At 30.9% G+C, this 23,512-nt stretch overlaps 2 protein-coding genes across 3 annotated transcripts in view; both read right to left on the bottom strand.

Annotated features, from left to right (window-relative positions):
• LOC136984167 (PAT complex subunit CCDC47) overlaps window positions 1-23,512 on the bottom strand; it is a 212,828-nt gene that overhangs the window by 155,512 nt on the left and 33,804 nt on the right. The gene's annotated exons all lie outside the window — the stretch shown is intronic.
• The window catches only part of tra2 (transformer 2), a 56,333-nt gene continuing 45,004 nt past the window's right edge, over window positions 12,184-23,512 (bottom strand). The window contains exons 5-10 of one of the 2 annotated variants that reach the window (XR_010882159.1): window positions 21,827-21,955; window positions 19,211-19,270; window positions 16,280-16,395; window positions 13,762-13,892; window positions 13,017-13,304; window positions 12,184-12,501 (exon numbers count right to left, since the gene is read on the bottom strand). Coding sequence is in view for 1 of the 2 variants with exons in the window: in XM_067281105.1 (XP_067137206.1) it covers window positions 13,276-13,304; window positions 13,762-13,892; window positions 16,280-16,395; window positions 19,211-19,270; window positions 21,827-21,955 (465 nt within the window). In the remaining variant the exon portion in view is untranslated. Of the gene's footprint in view, window positions 13,305-13,761; window positions 13,893-16,279; window positions 16,396-19,210; window positions 19,271-21,826; window positions 21,956-23,512 lie in introns of both variants that reach the window. The other variant, XM_067281105.1, reaches the window with a different exon arrangement.

Consider the following 23,512-nt stretch of genomic DNA (forward strand, 5'->3'; position numbering starts at 1 on the left):
CGGACTTAATTACAATTTTACTCGTTATTAACATTTACAATTTATTTACAAAACCCATTCCTACCCTCAAAATTAAGCTTTTTGCCATTTTAGAATAGTTAAAAATATAAAAAGTTTTTTAAAATAAAATATGATAAGAGATGGCATCACGAAAATTTTAAATGTTGCCGGGAAAGTTGAATAACTCGTTGCAGGTTTATTTTATCATTAGTAAGTAATATATGGTGATATAACTTTTTATTTTTTGATAAAAAATTACATAAATTAAAATATCGCATACTAATAACTAATTCTTTTATTTTCAAATCGTACTTAAAGTATATATTCCATCAAAATTTAACGCAAAAAGAAATATTCAATTTAGTTGAAAACAACTTGAATAATACATATTTTTATTTTTAATTATTTAATTTCAATATTTTAAAAATTTTTTGATGAAGCTTTTAAATGAATGAAACGAAATCCAATATATAGATGTTTTCTTTTAATGGAAATTTGAATTTTCAGGATACAGGCCTACGTATCTAATTGTTCTCTTATGCCCTCAAAATATGTACGTAATATAAATATATCACTACTAAATAAGACTAACTGTGTGGTGTAAAAACACCATTTAAATCACTTTCAAAAATACATAAAATTAGATGAAAAACTTCACTGGTTGTTTATTACAGTATGTTGCAATAAAAACGTCACTAATTAATGTTTTTCGTGATTACAAATATGACAAAATTTTCTGCAAGATGATGTATATAATATCAATGTCTACACGAAGAAGCGGAGTAATTACATCTCAAGCACGCGATGATACGGGTCATTTTAACAGGTCAATAAAACCAACCGGTTTGACAAGGTCAAGCGCATAAAGTAATAAGGTCAAACGACTTTTAAATTCGACTCAACCTCTATTTTTAAGAAAATTTTCAATTTCTTTATCTTTCCCCCCCCCTTCTTCTTCTTTAATGCGTGATTGCCATCAGCTTCAAATGCTGTTGTTCTTCTTTAGAAAAAATAATTTATTGTCTATTCTGATGATTTATAGATAAAGATAGATATAAATTACAGATACAGTACACAAACTGTCAGTTATTTATATATTTCATAAAAAAAATCTTTTTCCAGATCTGTATTAATACCTCCGAGATAACTTTTTATGACTACTTTTCCAAGCTGATTATTGGAACTGGTTATTGGATTATCACAACACTCTACTTATGTCGTATCTAATATAAAATCTGTGATAAATATCTTATGTATAAATCACGATAAGTGTCGCGACCCCTTTTCAAAATTGATGACGACAAATTATATAGTATTTGATAGAATGGCCACCGAGTGCCTGAATCTGAAGATAGGGCATGAACTTTGATATAAATTGTAATGAAACCGAGTTATTACTTCCATTTAAAAACTTGAAGAATTCAAAACAAAACCGCTTAACAAAACTGATTTTAAAAAATTAATAATTTTTTAATGATGATAGCGATAATATTTTGCATAACGTACTTTTATAATAGGCCCCTGGCTCGCATCTGATTCGTCCATAGAATATTTCCAAATCGTATTCTTATTTTACAGTGCGTCGAAGGAGTGTTGAAAGTATCGCTAACTTTACAAGAAATGGTTTACTCTTTTCAAAATTTTCTTAAATGGCTCATAAATTACAAAATTATTAGACAGATTTCATGAATTTTCGGAAGGATTGTACTATTACAGGAAGCATTGCAATAAGTAATCCATCGTTGCAAGGATTATGAGAACTTCATTTGTTGCGCTTTAATGGAACACATTTGCAAAAAGAGTAGATGATCACAGATATTAATCAAAAGATTAATACCTATATCTAACGTAAATCTCTAAAAAATTGCCTAGATAATTTAAATATCAATATTGTTTCTGTGCAGTTTTACGATATTACAGGAAGCAGTGCCGTAACTAGAGAGGTGACCAAGCACAGGGCCCAGGACAAAAGAGGTTCTGGAATGGGTATCAAAAACTGATCAGTATCAAGTGTTTATTTTTAAATTTTAAATTTTGTTATTATGGGATCTGATTCCGTAAGTTTTCTTGGTTAAAGTTTAAAAATAAGCGACCCATTTATACGTATTTGTTTTTTAATATTTTTTCGAAGAAAGGGGAGCAAAAACTTAAATCTTGCACAGGACGCGTGAAAAGCTAGCTACGGCGCTGATAAGAAATATTAGAATTTGTAACTTTATGATCCAAACATTCTAGTTGTTTTTTGGATTGAGTTTTTTCTTCAGGAACCCTTAAACTAGTGTTTTCCAATCTTCGGGGTGCATCCCCTAATGGGGCACGAGGCTATTGCAAGGGAGCGCGCAGCATTTACCTAATTATCATTTTTAATACAAACAAAAAAAGTCAAATCGATGTCAAAAAAATGAATCAGCAAAACGGTTATGACTAATTCATATCCCTCGTCCGAACGACTCGGGTACTAATGCTAAAAATCCATCCACACTCTTGCCGAAACGTCTGGACTAAAGACAAGTCCCCTGTATTTAATAAGGTATATAATTTATTTAATGGCCTACAAAACAATAAGTAAAGTATTTATGAAATTAGATTGTTACGAAAATTGAGGGGCAACAACAATTTTTTTTCTGAAAAAGAGAAGACGGAGGTACAGAAAGCTTAGAAACCACTGCTTTAAGCTATGTAGCCAGCAAGGCCGAAGGGATCTTGTATTGCGCCCGAATTTAGAACAGAGTCCTTTTTACAAATTTGTTTTTTTTTTCTTTTGAACAAATGAAATATATTGAATGCTTCTTTATTAATTAAAAAAACCGTCTTGTTACTGTACTTTTTGTGCCGTCATTTTTCCCTTTTTTATTTATACACTCCCGGGGAGAGGGGTAGTGTATAAATAAATAAGGGGGAAAATGGCAGCAATTCCTAAATGTACAGTGAATTATTTTATTGTTTTAACAGTCTTTTATTACGTATACTGCTTGTTTTAATTATGCTGCTGTAAGCATCGAATACGCACGTTTAATGTAAGTTTACAACATTTTCATTTATGTTATTTTCGGTATTTTAAAATCGTTAACATCCTATTAATATTGTAGCAAACACCTGGAGCTTTGATCTGTAATCAATGATTTGTCATCGGTATTTTAACAAACGTCGTGATTTTATTGTACATTTACGAAATATAGTAGTATCAATTTCATAAATATGTACGTTGAATTAAAATCTTAAATTTTTATTATCAACACAATCTAACTTAACTATATTTTAGGAAAAAATATGCATATTAGTTAATTAGTTAATATAACTATATTAATGAGGGACTTGACATCACAACAAAGGGTAAAGGAAAACAATCAAGATGGCTTTCTTGCCGTGTAACATTCGTTGTTTATTATTATTTCCCCCTTCAAATTAATAGTCATTAGTCATTATAAAAACAACAGAAATATTTTTCTTTAATAACTTCTTAAGAATTAATCATAAATATTTAAAAAAATATTTTGTTTTACAAAGTTGTAACGCCGTAGGATAAATTTTTGGCATGATCATTCATTTTAAAATTCAGATGATAGAATTTTTAGAATTTAGTTTATCTGAATTTTAAAATGAATGATCATGCCAAAAATTTATCCCACGGCGTTACAACTTTTTAAAACAAAATATTTTTTTAAATATTTATGATTAATTCTTAAGAAGTTATTAAAGAAAAATATTTCTGTTGTTTTTATAATGACTAATGACTATTAATTTGAAGGGGGAAATAATAATAAACAACGAATGTTACACGGCAAGGAAGCCATCTTGATTGTTTTCCTTTGCCCTTTGTTGTGATGTCAATGTCAGTCATGTTTGTCATTCCGCCGTGAGATAATGACCACAAACATTTTATTAAAAATATTTCATCGGAAATGTTTAGAGCTGACATCAGAATTTTTTTTATTCAATGTTATGAAAATTAGGAAAATCGTGATCAGACTTGATAATTTATAATCTTTCCTTGACTGGTGTGACCTATTTTTTTATTTGGAGATGTGATTTCCTGTCAAATATAACAAAAATTATAATATAGGTAATTCATAAACAAACAAAATGTTATCGTTAATTTAAACAAATACATTAAATTTAATGCAAGTAAACTAAACAAAGTTTTACTACTACTAATATTCAGGTCAGTAAAGTACTTGATTTGGAATGCTGTCGATTTCATAGTGGTTTAAGGACCAGTTTGACAAAACGTATACGACACAGAATTGTATATACAATATAAAACGCATTTCATTCGTAATTTTATTGGTGATAGCATCTAAAAATAGTAATATAAATTTTAAAAACTAGACAATTTCATGCGATTCAACATGTAACTAATCGTGATTTAATTGTCGTTAGACGAATCTCGGGAATGCTTTTTATAATTCATGAAATATACGATGCAGGCTTGTTTTGGAAGTTGTCCCCGCAGAAGAAATTAAACAAATTTATTTCGTGTAGATAGGATTCTCGAATTTATTTTTGGAAAAGCTGTAAAATTGAAAATTTTGTCACGTAAGATATGCTATATGCGCTTGTGTAGGTACTTGTATACCGTACGTACGCACGTCTTTAAGTTTTTTCATGCAAACAAATTGATTTTTGAATTTTCAACTTCACATTCTCAATATATTTATTCAATTCAAAATTTTAAGAAATCTTTTGCCATCAGAATCACATACCAATCAATCAGATAAATCCATTTACAAAGAGTTTTTCACGTGGATTACACATGAACAAATATATTTCATAAAATCAAACTTAATATTAGAATGATTCATTTTAACCTGTTCAATAATCACTAATAAAGAATTTGTTCGTGTATAATTGCACTTCAGTTATTTATGTACAGTACCTCTATGTGGGTAATGAAAAATCATCATCTTGGAAATGTATTCGATTCTACTTATTAACTTATTCTTTTTTGCGTGAGAAACTTTTTCAATATCTTTTCATGAGAAGAAATTGGAAAATCGGAACTGTCTCGTGAGAAAACAGTTCCGGTTTTCTAATTCTTGAAGTTGTTCTAAACTAATTCTAAACTGCCAATTTTATTTATTTTGTTTTAACATAGTAAATGTTTCTAAAAGTTTACTGAACACTACTAAGTAAATATATCATGTCAAGGATTGCTGTATTCTTGACTTTAAATATGAAGATTATCTCGTCAACACAAATTTTATTATTCATATAAACAAACCTCCATAAAATTTAGAGTTGTGTCTAAGAAAAATTCCAAATTGTTTGTTTGCAATTTCTCTCATACGCCGACTCGCTCCTGCTAAAATATGGGAACAGACATCTTGTTACATACGGACATAAAACGTTCTGACTGTGATTTGTCAATTCTCAACTGATTCAGATTTTCGTCGACTACAATTGAAAACTGAATACATTTTTTTCGGTCCAATATAGTCTGTTCTTCGCAATTTTTATCGCGTGTAAACGTAGGATCCGAAGTAAATTTCTAAATTTTTAAGAAAATCGTAGCGCTTTCGCTCCCTTTAAAGATGTAAATGTTTCGGAATAAGTTTTCAATAAAAAAGTGTCTGAGTTGATAATGAAAAAAGATGCGCATTAGAAGCTCTCAGAAAGTGTTCAGTGGCTTACTTTCTTCAAAGCTACAGGCTTAGTTAAATAGGAACGTGCACCTGAATCGGCAACTGACCCGAGTTGAATTGATCGAAAAAACATATTCTATGACAATTATATTAATTGTGAAGTAGATGTGAAGTAGGGCAGCGAGGAAAATGATATTATATAATAACTATTATCGGATGAAATCAGTCATAATATTTTAAACTTTTTTTTTGAATGGCTTCAAAATTATGAAATTATACACAGGTACACAATATAATGATCTTTGCGTTGCACGACTGTAAATCTAACAGTGATTATCATTTGACCGTAATTGTAGTAGTCAATAGTAAAAGTATAGGATTTGGTAATAAATTAAATTATTGATCTTGTATCCACCTACTTGTCTGAAGGAAATTAGCTTCATTTCTCTGATATTTTTACTTTCCGAGCTTTGTTAGGTGTATATATAACAGAGGGAAAGAGTGGTGATCGATCAAAAATAACCCCCAAGATGTTTACATTTTGAGCTTTAGACCTTGAAAAGTCGAAAAATGCAAAAAAAAAAAAAATTCAGGAGTTTTTTCTGTATTGTACTGATGTTAGGAGTGTAGAGGGCACGATTTTGTTCACTCACTTTAAAGTTTAATAATGCCTATGCTTTTTGTCGAAAATTTTTTAAATTTTGCAAGTAGGTTTGTTTAGTAGGGGGATTGATGTTATTAAATTTTGGTGATTAAAGGCTGAGGGAGTGGAGAGATAACGGGGATCGTGTGCTATATCTCGAGTAGGGTCGGACTTAATGACGTTTTTACATTTTACTAGCATTTACAATTTTGTATAAAACTAACTACAGTAGAGCGTCGTTATCCGAAAACTGGTTATCCGAAAGCATTCCAGTCGGGCTGTGTTGTGCTGAATCGAACGTTTTTGATACTAGATTAACTTCTAAAGTATAATTTTTTTGTTTTTATATTTTTCAATATAGTTATTTTGTTTGTACAAAATAAAAAATAATTTTTAACGATACAATAGCCTTAATTATTATTATAAAAATTTTTGTTAGGCTTTAAATCGACGAAAGTTCAACACGAAGCGACACGCAACGCAGAAATTTTTCAACATCGGACAGGTTAATATATTTTTTCGTACACAATCGGTTATCCGAACAACCCGTCCCCAATTGATTCGGATAAACGACGCTCTATTGTACTCTCAAAATGAAGCTTCTTGTTATTTTATAATTAAAAAGTAGAAAAAGTTTAATAAAATATCTAACAGATGGTGTCATACGCAGTTTTAATGTTGCCAGGAAAGTTAACCAACTCGTTGTTGAATTTTTTTAAATATTTATTTATTTCAGGAACTAGTTTAATGTCACTACGATAAAAATTTATTTTGCTATTGTGAACTAACCTTTACAGCCCATTCAAGGTAATTGAGCCTATCCAAAATAAGCTTAACTTGAGCCCAAAATATAGCATTGTTCGTAAATCTGCTAAATATTGTTCAACTGAGACGTGAAAGTCAGATGGATTGAATATCAGGTCTTTGTTGTAAGTGTATCAGATGAAAACATGTAATATCTTTAATAAGTTCCTTTATTTTTGTTGAAGATAGTGGATCAATTGATAATAAAATAAAATAAAAAATAGCATCACAAACAGCTGAATTCTTCATGCTTGTAAAAATAAAATCAACTTACTGCAACAGAGAAGAGTTTGCGTTCGGTTTTATAAATGACTTTTTCAACTGTATCATTTTGTTTTTCTATAAGACTGTTTCCACTCATTATTTCATATCAGTTAACGAAGCCAACGTACAGTACCTATTATATATCTATACACATGAAGAAATCGAAAACTAGTGTTCTATCAATTTGCACGCTGGAGGAACGTAGAAGTGTGATTCAATGTTATGGCATCTGAAAAGAATTCAAGCGAAATTTATTCGAAAAATGAGCGTATAGAGACAATTGTTCATCATAGTGGTGACAAGCAAAAACAAAACTATGAGCATCCAGGATATCCCAGATCAGTCTGCTCTTCCTCATCCGTCACATGGTCCACATCCTGTATCTTGGGTAAAAAGCTTGCAAGGGCTCTTGCTTGACTTTCTTGGGATTCTAACAAGAGGTTAAGGAAACCAAGAATTTTATATAGTAGTATAATATTCAATTGTATTATTATATAAAATTTAAATAACAAAATCCCGAGGAGTAATTTTCTTGATGAATGAGAAATATTTAAGTTTAAAAAACACTAACAAAAGGAGGTCACGAAGTTATCATCACATTTTTGATTATTATTGTTCGTGTGGATAAACCTGATATTCGAACCTTTATTGAACGAAGGGACAAAGCGCACTTCTCAAACGTTTTCAAAAAATCGAAGTTGAAAAAGAAAAATTTCGAGCGATTTATAAGTATGCTTTGCGGAATTTTCAGTGAAGATTGTCAATGTGCTTGAGTGATAATCACCAGATCGCTGGTTAGTCTTTCTATGAATGAACTTTTTCAAATCAATGCAACTTTTACATTAAAAAAAACTGTAAATTACATGGATTTATATACTATTTCGTATTCTTTGAAAATTCATTTTCGAAATTGTTTAAATTTCAAGTTTGTTTTTAAACCGGAATAATTTTATACTTGGGAAGCAAGCACAAAATTACTATGAACTTATCATACAGGAACAGGAACACTTAATCGGTAACGTAGATTATTTTACAAAAAGAAAAAAGGAAACTCATTTCGGACTGTTTCGTCCCTCTTCGGGCTTTTTGGTGGTTTTTACTAATTCATTTTAGTGTTAACTTTCCTATTTGTCAATTTTACTTTTCCGGCTGTTATATATTACAGGGAAAATATGGCGATCGGTCAAAAAAATGACCCACCCTCCAAGATTTTTACATTTTTGGACTCAGGACACCCTGAAACGTGGAGAAATGCAAACAATTCGGGAGTTTTTCCTGTATATATTGATGTTAGTGTGGAGTGAAAAAGTCGTGGACTTTGTTCAATCCACACTTGCTTGAAGTTTAATAACTCGTGCTTTTTTTGTCGAGAATGTCTCAAATTTTGCAGGGAGGTTTGTTTATTAGGGGGATTGATACTATTAAATTTTGGTAGCTAAAGGTCGAGGTAGTGGGGAGATAATTGGTGTCGTGTGATACGACACCAATTATCTCCCAGGGTCGGACTAAATTACGATTTTATTCGTTATTAGCATTTACAATTTTTTTTAATAAAACTCGTCCCTACCCTCAAAATTAAGCTTGCAAGAAAGGAATATGCGCTGTAGGCTACAATTCTAGAATGTTTATGCTATGATCTTTGTCGTTTCAGCCATGTCTTCGCTACGCTGGGATTACGAAACAAAGCTGTTGTATTTTCATAGATGTAAAAATACGAATTTTGTTGATTTTATTGAAATTATAAGTTATGTACAGTACATACAGTACTGTACATATCACGACGGCGAATCCATTCTCTATCAATTCCTCGATTTCATTTATTAAATTTCTGCCGAATTGACAAGTGGAAGCATCCGAAGCTAACAACAAAATCGTCGCCAGTTTGTAGAGATTCTAAATAACCAATAAACGTTTCCTGTAATAACTAAGGAAAAGTCGACTCTGACGTCACATCTAAAGCGTCGGTATCGGCTAAATCGCGTCGCACCATCTGAGATTTCTTTAAAAATTTTATATTGTAATAAAAAGCGTCTTAATCCTGTAGTTTCAAAATGTTTCTTCACCAGTTCCGATATACAGTCGACTCCGTATAAGTCGACACCCCAAGGGGAAGTGAAAATGTGTCGAGTTATCCGATGTGACGACTAAAGCAAAGTTGAAAAAACCCACAAAACTACAGTTAGGAAAATACAGTAGTGCTACACTGTGTCCTCTATTTACAATTACTCTGTAGATGAAAAACTGAAAAATTCGTTTAGTGTTTCTTTTGAGCACTTAACCGTCTCGACTTTCTTTTTCAACAATCACGAACGCCTTGAAAACATCTTCGCAATTGTCAGTTGTTGGCAAGGAACGTCTAAGGATTCTTAATGCCTCTAGTGTGAGAAAATGCAAAATTGATTCTGGTGTGACGTTGTAGTAGTTTTTATCTTTTCTTTTTGTTTATCTGTTATTATTTTATACATAAAATGTTAAGACATTTTTATTAATATGTATACATATATTATATTATTAAATATATTGTGTATTAATAAATAAATCCTCCCCCTCCTGAAAAAAATGAGTTCGCACCACACGTGCAGAGTGAATTCATTTTTTCAGGAGGGGGTGACGACTTATCGGAGTGCGCGACAGCAAAAGTATGTCGACTTATCCAGTGGTGACGAGTTAAACGGTGTCGAGTAAACCGGAGTTTTTTAACATTAATGCCTACGTAAGTCGGCCGGGACCACAGAAAATGACTACTTATCCGATGGTGTCGACTTATGCGGACTCGACTGTATAATGCAAAATAGGCGCTGACATACTTTTCCTTACATTTATGTGCTCGTGTCAAAACGCCAGATGCGTTCTAAAACTGAAGGTCTAAAATTTGACCATCACTAACAGCCAGGAAAATAAAAACACTGTTTCAGGAAACATTTTCTGAAGTTATTTTTACTTGAATGTAAATAATACACAGGGTGGGCCAACGAAAACGAAACGGCAGTGTTCGTGTTCGTCCAAGCAAATCGCTTGGACAGGTCGATTTTATTCTCGAGGGGACATCTTATGCAATAAAGTTTTTGCGATTCTGAATATTAACTAAACAAACAGTTTTTTTCGAAATAAATGTTTGTTTAGTTAATACAAAATAAATGAGTTTTTAAAATTTTTCTGTTGTATTCAGAATCGCAAAAACTTTATTGCAAAAGATGTCCCCTCGAGAATAAAATTGACCTGTCTGAGCGATTTGCTTCGACGAACACGAACACTCTGCTGTTTCGTTTTCGTTGGCCCACCCTGTATACCGTTATAGCAATTACAATAGAGGGGCTGAGGCACATGTATTCAGCCAAAACGTGAACGGCGGACGGACGAGCGCCGCCATCTGGCGATTCTATGCGGTCGATAATGGCGTTTGCTACGTCTAGAATGGCGAGTAGACGATCGGCTTAAACTTCACTTTTTTCGTTTTGGGTTAAAATTATGAATTTTATTGAAATAATGATTATTTAAGTATTTACGAATAATAATGTAACGAAACAGACATTTTAATCCAGAAATTATTCATTTTTTAGCTAATGATGCGAAGTGCTTATAGAATTAATATATCTTTGTTCATAATAGATTATAATTCTGTAGGAGTAGGTTTGTTCTTTTACAGCATCTTCTATCATCAACAGCGTAATAAGTTGTAAATTTTCTAAAAATAATTTTCCGAGCTGCTTCCGAATTTACATCAGCCACTATTTCCCTCGACAAAAATGAGGTAGTCCTATCGTACGGTAGAGGAGACAACGCTAATTAAAAACAATTATTTAGTGTTATTAAGCATCCTATACTTTTAAAGTTTTTACTTTTTGTTTATTTACCTTCGCTGGTAACCTCGACGTTAAATGTATTCGCCATTTTTTCAACAAATTTCCCACAAGCCAATGCATGTTCTTGTGAACGAGCGCCGCAACGTCTTTTACTAGGACTTAGAACGTGTACTTCTGCTTGCCGTACAAGTTTAACGTTTGTACTTGCGCCTCAACCCCTCTAATATTTTAATGGTTTGTAATGCTGACGAAAGCATTGATTTTTAATCTCCATATTTAACATACGAAAAACTTTGTAACTTACCTTTGTCACTACATACATTAAAAATGTTCAGCTAAATGAGAGCTTCAATTTACTTGCATAAAATTAAAATCTATATAGGGCTATAATCAAAATTAACAAATGCACTAGTAAACTCATTTTCATTTTACAGTATTGTAAATTCATGTTGAATTTATACGAAATGCTTTTAGTTTGCTAATTAATTAAAAGCATTTGACACTATGAACTTAAAAACGTCAATGCGCAATTTACCCCTTTCTCCTCCGAAAATTTAAAATTTTTCTTTTCCTATCTTTTTGATCAGGTCTTTTTGAAGCGTAATCGGAAGAGTTAACGTAATTGGCTAACATATTTTATATTAAGATATTGATAAACTAATATATTTATTTTAGGAAAGTAAGAAAATAGAAATTTTTTGCAAAATGCTGGACAGCCTTTAACTATGCAAAATCCATTTGTTTAACATTTCTATAAAATAACGATCGTTAAACAATGAAAAGTTATGTTTATATATATATATATATATAAACATAAATTTTTAAAAACCAAAATAATGTCTAAATGTAAATTTAATCAAATCGACGAAATATTAAAATTCCATTTTTTGTATACTTTACTCTAAAAAAAATAGTCCTATAAACTTTCAAAAATTGTCAATTTACAATGATCTGTTAAACAAATTTCAAATAAGGAATAGAAAGTGCTGTATTGTGATTAAACATTATCAAAAACTGAGTGATAAATGGAAATGGCATTCATTTGAGCCAAATGTTTTTGTTTTACGTACGAGTAATAAAACAGTAATATGTTTAATTAGGTTTTATTTAGCTTTTTATCTTTTTAACAAATCAACCATACAGTTTTTACTTCTTTTTTTCCTCCAGCTTTTCAATACATACTTTCAGGGCATATATAATTACCCTTCTCTTCTCCCTATTGTAAATTAGACAATGAGATTTACTTAAATACAATGACTCTCACTGAATACCATTTTATTTTAAAATAAAATGTCTTTCAAAACTACTTACCGTTATCCTTCTATACTTACTTTACTACAGATTTAACTTCTTTAATTTCCAGTGGGACCGTTAATACTCACCTTTGGTTCTCAGTTCTGAAAAGCTAAAATTTTATAACTTGAAATCAGCTGCACCAAGTATGCTTTCAATGAAATCGCACCTTTTAAATAAAAAACTATATACACATATATATACGCTCTATATACCTATTACATATATAGGCTATGCTTTAAACTTTTAAACTAATAATCTATTGCAAAATGCATTTAAAGAGCTTAACTAACAATGCTGACTTAGATCCATGCCAATATTTTTCAAATTGCACACCACTGTTACTAATTTATTGCTATTTTAACCCCATTATTCTAAATTGCCTTAAATAAATTTACATTAAACTAAAAATTACTAATTTCCTGGGAGAGAGAAATTTAACTTTTAAATTTCTAAATAAAATTGAAAATTCTTCATTTTCAGTTTAACTGAAAATGTTCAATTTTCAACTTGGTAACCCTCTAAAATTTTGTTCTATTGGAAATCTTAAAATTTTGACCAACGGTTGGGGAAGAAGTTATTTACGTCGGGCAAAGAAAAATCTTCCCGACACTGATGTTTGCTTACCTAAAAACAAACATCAAATGTTTTCTCTGCTTCTTTAGTTGTATACTTCTTTCTTCACCAATTCACTTAATTTGACTTTTCTTTTTTCTCTAAGTCTTGATTGTCAGCTATTAAATTTTCCCTGTGCTCTTCTATTTGCTTCTGTATTTGAATGCTTCAAACGCCTAACTTGTTTCTTCAATTACTTATATGGTTTCATTTATATTCTAATTTACATTTTCTATCTTCACCAATATGAGGATAAATACTCTTCAACTCTTCATCCTCTTATTTTTCTGTCTTGTGACCCTTAAAATCCAAACAAAAACACGGTTAATGGATTGTCAACAACTTTATTTGAAAATGATGAACAGACAAGGGTAAGAGAGAAAGTACAAGGTAGTAGGAAACAAAAAAAAATGGTCACAATCCAATAATTATCTAAATTTTTAATGAAAATGTTTCCCTCGATTTTATATGCAATGAATAGTGTACGTTATGAACTGACGACAGATTCGTGTCGGGAATAATAAATTTTGTTACAATACAGTAAAATCTGATTTAGTGTAATACACATATTGAAGACGACGTGAAAAGTATACCTATTAAATTACAAAGTGAATGAATTTTGCTACTTTTTCTCTTTAGTGACATCAAGTGATGATTACAAATAAAATCTTGTCTTTAAGTGTTACACATTGTACCACAAATGAAGCACTGTAGAACATCAATTACTCCTTTTGCCCTCAGTAGTAGCCGTACTTACGGGGTGAATAGGAGCGGGAGCGGGACCTGGAATATCTTCGACTACGACTGTAATATGGGGAAGGAGACCTTCCTCTGTAACCTCCACCTCCACTTCCTCCTCCAGCACCACCACTGCCACCATATCGAGGACTAGAAAAGAAAAAAAATCATTTAAAATTAGAAATTATTGTACAAGCCATTTCTCTTCAAATAAATACTTATATCCAATCACACAAACAAACACAAAAGTGTCCCAAAAGTTGATTTATCAAAGAAAATGTTATGAAATATTTCAGAATTGCTCAAACTGTTTGTGATGTAGCAAAAAGACCAAAGAGTGACCAAACAATGAGTAACTCCAGGATCCTAGAAGAATTTACAAGACGCCTGCATAAAATTGAAGAGCTTATTTCCAAAGTGACATATCTCCATTTTTAGTTCATAGTACAAACACACTGATAATATGCTTCTCTATAGTGCTACAATACTTTTTTCTCCTGAAACAGGTTTTTTTTCTGTTGAAAAATGTATAAAAAAATTGGTTCTCTTTTCAAATATGACATTTTTCGTTTTGTTTTTATTTCCAAACTGTCACATTTCCATAACAGCCCATTACAAAGTGTATATTGGTCATGTGACTATTTCACAGTAACAACTGCTTTCTGAAGTGCAAGTGCTATTGTGTTTGATTGTTTTCTTAATTTTTAATAATGGCCACATTTTCTGAAGAAGTTCAAAAAGTATTTAGTCAATATGCTAGAAAGAGGTGTCATCCTTATTTTGTAGAAATTTTCTTAAAATCCAAAAATCAAGAAAATTTGTTTTGTGATGGGTGCAGTGCACAGAACAAAAATTACACATTAGTAATGCTAAGTAAACTTTAAGATTATATATTATATAATGTAATTTTCGAGATTACATATCCAGTGCAGAGTCTCACTTATTTACCCGTAGACAGGGCCTTTGGAAAATGTAACATTATGTATAATTTTGTTTTCATTTTGAGACCAATTCATTAACATCTGCACACAAATGATTAGTAGTTAAAATAGATTATAGGAGAAAAAAGAAATGTCATAATTTTTTGGAAAATAATTTTATAAAATATGCAAGCCTGACTTTGAACAACAAAATTATAGTTTTAAATGCAACAATTACTTTATTTCAAATAATTTGTTTATCAGACTGAATTATATGACTGATTGCTATGTAATTTAAATATTGTAAAATCATATTTTTAAAAAATTTAGTACACATTTTAAATGTATTTGTTAAATTATAAATAGCTAGCTATTTTAAGTATTATTGTTTTCTATAAATTAATATAAACCTATTTGAACAGATAAACTAGACACCCACGAATCTTACTGATGCTACTAAAATTTTGATATTAATGATAGCTCTGTATACAGCCTCCCTTAATTAAGAAAAGTTATCATCTTTAAAACAATTCAATATGATAGCTTTTGAAATAATGGAATGAAGCAGAAAATAAAAATATTAAGTTAATAATTATATTAAATTTTAAATATAAAGATAAATTTATGTATGTAATTTGTAAACAATCAAACAGTAAACACTAATAACCAACCTATATACACATAAACAAATTGAAATTATTGTGCAATAATCAGATAAAATAACTGAGATCAAATACTAAATTCATGCTTTTACCAAAATTATTTTATATTTCAAAAATAAATCACTTTTTTGAACCCAAATCAATTGTAATAAAAATAATTAAATATTTAAATATAATTTAAATAAAAACAGTACTTAAGATTCAAAGTTTTTATTATAACCTTCATATACTTCAAAAACTGAATAAGGGAATTATTTTTAAGATTTTCAAAGATTATTTCTATTCTGCCCCCTTGTCTTAATGAAAAGCTGTGTAGGAATAACATAACTTTTATAAATAAATAAATTATAAAGTTATTCATAATTTTGTTTAAATGAATTCTAAAGGAATTAAAATTTCATTTGTAATTTTGCATATGAAGTTGTTCCAGATAACATACAATTAAAAATATTGTTTTGATTCATTAAAAAAACAAACTAGTTATTGAAATTTGAGAATGTTAACTACAAAATGCAGAACCATGTATTCTAGTGCAGCGTTTCTCAACCTGGGGGTCGTGGTGATATTAAAGGGGAGTTGCAAAACAATAATGAAATCATTTTATGAGAAAAAAATCATTTATTATAAACTTAAACATTTTACTTACAATATGTACCCATGTAAAGAAAAGAAATTAATGTGATGGTTGCATTTGTTTTTCATTTAAAATGTTCTCCATGTGTGGATCTGTGTTAGAAACACACAAAAGCAAATTGTTTTCTTAATTGGTTATTATTCCTTTGGGTAGGGGTTGCAAAATATTAATTTTATTTATATTTACTATTTGGGGGTTGCGGAGCTAAGAAGGGGGGGTCGCTTGAGAATCACTGTTTAGTGTATGCTTTATGAAATAAAATTTGAGAAAAGTCTAATTATAACTTATATACAAAAGGTAAATTCAATATTTTTTGCTTACTAAGTTGGTTTTCCCATATATATTCCTGGCGTTGGAGTGTGAGCTCGCTGAGTAATGGAATAGTCTACTCTTATTTTACGCCCATCAATTTCCTGACCATTGCATCTCTCTTTTGCCTGAAAAAAAAAAATTTATTACCACCTGTAATAAAACTTCAAAAAATAAGAACATTTTCTCACCTTCATTAACAATGTCAAATCTTTATTATAAATTTTATAAATTAGGTAGTACTGTTTAACTATGATTTATTATTAATTATATCAATGTTATTCAAACTTCAAGGAAATCATAAGTTAAAAGTAGACAGTTTATATCTTATCTATTTAAAAAAATATGACATCAATGTTTATCTTGACTTGACAATTTTGGTTTGCAAATCTGATCACTATGTGAAAAATCAATTTAGAAAACTAAATTAGATGATGTAAATTAGATTAACTGTGAGGACTTGAGGACTGCTGATGGTGTAATACGGCAAAAAAAAGGACAAGACAAAGTTTTTAACTTTGTAATGTCGTATTATATTTTTTATATTATTAAATTAGATGAATTTTTTTCCCCTTAAGTAACTTTTAGTTATTATTGTGACAACCATCATTAATTAATTGCTAGCTTAAATTATTAAAACATTTAATATCTTTCTATTTAAAATAATGAAAGATCTATTCAATATACTTCAAATACATAGTGCAAGATTTCTTATGTTTATAATGCTATTTGTTGCATACATTATCACAAAGCATTTCTTATTTGTAAACTCATAAAAAGTCAAAAAGAAATAACTTTCTTTTTATGCTTTTACACAGTGTATCAAAAAGAATATCAGAATTTTAAATTTGTATTTGTCTTACTTGCAGTATAAAATAAATCATATCAGATATAAATGCTTTGTACATTTTCCTTTCATAACACACATCCAACTGGTAGTCCAGTTATTTCCCAGTTCCTGAAAAGATCGATCCCTCATGCAATTTCTTTCTGTGGAGGTACAGGGGCTGATCAAATATAAATGGTAATTTTGCTATTCTGCTTAACACGCAGTTCCTAGCTAGATGATGTAGAAGGCAGTTGATGTTTGGTTCGCGAGGAGTGGGAAAACTGGTTTGGTTAATGAGTGCGCTTGGTTCTGTCGTTAATACAGCCATGACTGAGCAAAAGGTACTGTACATTTGTCTGTTGCACAATGCATCATCATAAAGTTTTTAACTAATGAGGGCGTTAAACCCTCAGAAATTTTTAGTCGATTGAAGGCACAGTTTGGGGACAGTACACTGTCTCAGAATTGTATGTATACGTGGGCCAGAGAATTTAAGGGTGGGCAAGAACATGTCGAAAATGAAGGTCATAATCGATGCCCAAGGACAAGCTTTACAGATGACAACATCCATGCCGTTCAAGAGCTTATTGAACGTGATCACCGGTTAACTATTGAAGAAATCTCATCAGAAGTGGGTATCAGCTATGGGAGTGTTCAATCTGTTATCACTGATCATCTTGGCTTCACAAAAATTAGTGCCTGATGGGTTCGAGGTTGTTGGCCTCACACTATGTTCTTGACAAGGAATAAATTGGAAGAAATGGGCTGGAAAACCCTTGAACACCCTCCAGACTTTATAGTCAGACTTGTCCCTCTGACTATTTTTTGTTCACACCTTGAAGGAATCACTTGGAAGAAAACGATTCACAAGCGATGAAGAAGTCGAGCACGTGCGCAATTGGTTCATAACTTGCCCTCAATCTTTTTATGAAAGAAGGATATTGAAGCTTCCAAATCATTGTCAAAGTGTGTAGAGTTTGCAGGAGGTTATGTAGAGAAGAACTAAAGTTTTCACTTGTGTATATTATTAATCAATAAATGTCTAAAAAAATTACATTTTAATGTAAAACATCTTTGTAATCCAAAAACTTATGGTAGACAGTCTCACAGCAATTCTCAGTTAGAAACTATGATTTTATTCTCAAAATGAACTACAAATGCATTTGTAGTTCATTTTGAGAATACAAAGACATTTTACATTGAAATCTAACAAACAGCAATCCAATTATATTGTAAAAAAAATTACAGTTTATATTTGATCCACCCTCATATGTACAAGATTGGGTGTGTGCACCACCACTACTTTCAAACATACCACACTTAAGACACAGGATTGTTGAGGCTGTTGCACCCACCACACAGGGCAAGTTGACCAGAGTATAAGAACTGAACTACTGGTTGGATGTTTGCTGCGTAACAGAGAGTTCTGACATCGAGCACTTGTAATGTACGATATAAAAGCTTTCTACATTCCCATTTCATATCAGGTATCATTTATTATTTTATACTGCAAGTAAGACGAATACAAATTTAAAACTCATATTCTTTTTGATACACCATGTATTTTCAATACTGGATCATCTATATTGCTATACCTTGCACTACTATCAATTTTTGATCATCATTTATATTAAACTCTGATAATTATGTATTTAGTTTAAAAGAATTCAACTGCATTAGAATTAATAATAGAATTTAGGACATCACAAATAATGAGACTAAAAATGATTATAGATATAGAGATAAATAAATTAAAATTATGTTGTTAGAAAGGTAATTGGAGAATTACAAACAGAACTAATATATAGAAAAACTTATGGCTGATAAAACAAATTCTACATATAGATATGATAAAGTGAAAGATAAAACTGATCATAAATAATGGATAGATGTATGTAAGAAAATATTTCTTGAAAAATTTGTATGGAAATTCCAAACCATATAACATCCTGCAGACAAAAATAAATCATGTTATGATAATTAAATTTAATTCAACTTTAACATTTAATTATATACAAATATACAAACAATAAAATTAGCTGTTTTAAATATTTAAAAAGTAAATCTTAACATTAAATAAAAATTATCCAATTATTCAGAGAAAAAAAAATTACCATTTTTGAATCCTCTACATTTTCAAAATAAACAAATGCAAATCCACGTGATCTTCCAGTCTAAAAAAAAAAAAAAAAAAAAATTATTTAAAGAGTCAAGCTCAAATTTAAAATATGAAATATAACATCTGCTAATTATAGTTAAAAATATATATCAAAATACTCAGCTTTAATCACAAATTTTTCAACTAAAATCTTAACTTTCAGTTTACCAATCCAAAATCAAAACTTTGACAATTAACTCTAAACTAGCCAGACTGATGTGTTCTGTAATACTTGATAAATTTTTGTTCACAAAGATTTGTATGTATAATTCAAGATTTTCATCTACCAAAGCATTATGACATTTTCTAGCTTACTACGTGAGTGAAACCTCACTTAACGAATGTCGAGGAGAGGGGAAGGTCCCAGATTGTGCACATACTCCATGCTATTATCTGATTTTTTTGTTTCGGCAAATTGAATTTGCATTTCAGGTTGGTTAATTCCATGATAGAAGAAAAGACGAAAATGGTTTACACTCCTTAACAATGTATATTGTATAATTTTCTTTGAATAAACATTATACATCAAATACTGTATTTACTCATGTATAAGACGATCTCGCATATAGGACGAGGTGCGACTTTGAAGAACAAAACAAAGAAAATTTGATTTATTAATACAATTCTAATTTTATTTCGTTTAACCACAAATAAATTATCATCATATGCATGTATTAAGGCAAACAACCATGTTTTCTTGACACTATCACCTTTTGTCTACTTGCACTCGCCCTCTGAAGTTTCGTTATAATTCTCCTCTTTTTCACTCTTACTCCACAAAGCAGCGTCCTCTGATCTGTCGAGTGAATTTAAAATGCAGTAGTTCCTAAATGACTGCTATCAGCTTTTGAAGAATGCTTTTCCACACACCTGATACCCACATAGCAAAACAAAAGATAATGCACATGACCAGAAAAAGTCTATTTTTAATGATTCAAAATGTACAAATATTCATTAAAAATACCAATTTAACAAATATGAAATAACTACATTTATAATCGTTGCTAAGTGACCAGCCTCCTCAGATCATCTCTTTAAAAGCGACATATTCACCTTGACCTCGATAGCACTCTGCTATAATGGCAGCATGAACTTGGTTGACAAAAATTATTGCAAAAATGCAAAGGATCCTTTGCTTGCACATATAGGACAACCTAGGTTTTTGAAGCAGTGAAAAATAAATAAAAACCTCATCTTATGCATAAGTAAATATGGTATTTGGGTATTTTTTCCGGCATGGAATGCATCATCATATTTTACATTAATTTCTATGGAAAAAATTGTTTCGCTTAATGAGTGTTTCACATTACGAGTAAGGTTCTGGAACAAATTATGCTTGTTAAGCAAAGTTCCACTGTATCTTATGATAGATATACTGTTATCTCAAATAACAATAGCATTCAATGTCATAAAATTATACAAATTTTACTATATGCATCTTACTGGCAACTTTATCATAAATTTGTTTTTCAATATTTAAATTATTATATAATTTGCACAATCTTAGAATAATACAGTATTTTTGGATTATCAAAAATTATGTAATTTTTGATGTTTAATAAATTTACTTGAAAAAATAAATGCAAGGGGCAGTTCAACTTCTGTCCAGAATTTCAGTAATGGCAATGGAACTTTGTATTACATAAACCAAATTTATGTTTCTTATTTCCGTCCACAAGCTAATATTTTCCCCCATTGTTTTGGCAACAATCCTTTGCCTACAATCTTTTGATTGGTGTCAGAGTGCAGCTCTGTGCATATTGGAGATGATTAACAGACTTGGTTGAGAAAGTCTGGATTACCTAGCCCAATGGTTCTCAATCTTTTTGAAGTTGGGGAACTCTAAACTTTTACATTGTTTTCTGCAGAACACTTACAATACATCAGCTTTAAAGCAGGGGTGGCAAACCTTTTTGAAATCAAGAAAACAGTCTAGTAGATGATAACATTGGTGTTTTCTAATTACATTCCCATACAAAAATTATTTTACATTGTATTGATCTTTCTTTTGCAATAATTTTTAATTGTATATTTGTTTTTTTGTGGAACACTTGAAGTGGCTTCATGGAGTACCCGTGTTCAGCGGACCACAGATTGAGAACCACTGACCTAGCCTACAATCTAAATCAGTCACTGTGCAATTATCAACTTTTGACTCTTTGAAGGAAGCTTTGGGAGACAGGAGATTCACCAAAACACTGAAGTCTAGCACTTAAAAAAAATGTTACAAATTCCAGTTTATTATATAAAAACACTGAATGATTAAATTAAATTTGCATTGCCATATTTTCTCTCTTAGCTAATGTGATGAAATTAATAATTACAGATTACAGACAAATTTTAAGTCATCCTACTAACTAGTAGGAAATGTTTCAAAATTTAAACAACACAGTTTTAAAACTAACATGATTATTATTACATAAACAAATGATTACATAAACAACATAAATAATGTGTATATTGATAAAAACTGATCACCGTTGCAAGAAAAAGTATCCACAATTTAATATATTAAATTGTACACATACAAAGTAATCAAATCTAAACATTATGTAAATTTAAATATTTTTACCTGTGCATCATATACCACTTGAACATCTTCCAGAGGACCATATTTTGAAAATACTTCTTTTAAATCACGCTCCTGGGTGTATAAACTCAAACCAAATACTCCAAGACATCTACTTGGCTGTGGATTATCCTATTAATTCATTAAATAGTATGTTAATCCAGAATATAATAAATGATACACATTAAAATTTTTCAGTCATCCACACACATTATCAAACAAATTTAAACAAATAATATACAGTGCAAAATTAATTTACATAAAAAATTTGAGCAATACTGTGATATTTGAATTCTAAATTTTCATATTTATTATATTATTAACCTGCTGAAAATTTGGAAAAAAGATCAATGACCATGATCATGTTTAAAAATAATATTAGTTTAGTTAAATATCACAAATGCATTCTTGTTCTATAAACAATTTTAATATTCATATTTTAAGCTACACTTAATTACAAACTGATATTAGTTACCATTCATATATCATATGTGTGAACAGTTAACATAATAATAGCACAAAATTTTGGCAGCTAAAATAAATTATTTCATCACACTTTAAATCCTTTCATAAATAAAATTCCATGAAAGCCCTAACTGAATTTTAATAAATTTGAAAAAATTATGCTCTAATTATTTGTGAAAATGGGTGCTTGATAAAATTTAAAAATCTTCATAAAATCACACTCATGAAGCTGAAAAATCAAGATGCACACTATCTACCAGAAAATGATTGGACACCCCTGCAGTCACATTTGCAGTCTTAATACACATCATGGCTGCTGCAGATAAATATCGAGTAGAAAAGAAAATCAGCATGGGTCACATGCAAAATGCCATGCAATTCGGAGCTGATTTTGAAAAAGGTGTAATCATTGGTTATCACAGAAATGGCCATTCCATACATAACATATCCAGCGAGCTGAAGTACCCAAAATCAACAGTGGGCTACGTGATTCACAAGTGGAAAGTGAGTGGTAACTGTCAGAATAAGTCCCAAACAGGCAGACCCGCGAAACTGGGAGTTAGAGACCGACAGGTGCTCTCCAGAGAAATTCAGTAGAACCGCACCCAACCGATGGCCCACATCCATAGGAAGTTTCAAAAGGCAGCCGGGTCTGTTGTTTCGATGAATACCATCTGTAAGGAAGCCTATCTGCTTGGTTATCATGGACATGCACTGCTGCCCACAAGCCTTTCATCACAAGGATCAACAGTGCTGCTCAGCTAGCTTGGTGCAAAGAACAGTGGAAACAGGTTCTCTGGAGCAACAAATCCAGGTTCACCCTCTTCCGTTTGGATGGCAGAGTCTGGGTTTGGCATCTGCCTGAGAATGCCTCCTACTGGAATGCATTGTGCCAACAGTGAAGTTCAGCAGAGGTGGAGTTATGGTGTGGGTGTGTTTTTCCTGATATGGCCTGGGACTCTTGGTTGCAATCGATGGTAGGCTCAACGGCAATGCCTACTGCACTATTTCAGATAACCACGTGCTTCCTATGTTGTGGCAGTTTTATGGGCTAGACCCATGTTACTTCCAGGACGATAACGCCAGCTGTCATGTTGTGACAACCACCATTGCTTGGCATAGTGACAATGGGATTAAACGAATGGATTGACCTACTCAGAGCCTGGACCTGAACCCTATCAAGCACCTCTGGGATGAGTCTGAGCGTCAACTGAAGGGGTCCCC

Source organism: Centruroides vittatus, unplaced genomic scaffold, assembly GCF_030686945.1.
Source record: "Centruroides vittatus isolate TY-2023 unplaced genomic scaffold, ASM3068694v2 contig_905, whole genome shotgun sequence".
NCBI lineage: Eukaryota > Metazoa > Arthropoda > Arachnida > Scorpiones > Buthidae > Centruroides > Centruroides vittatus.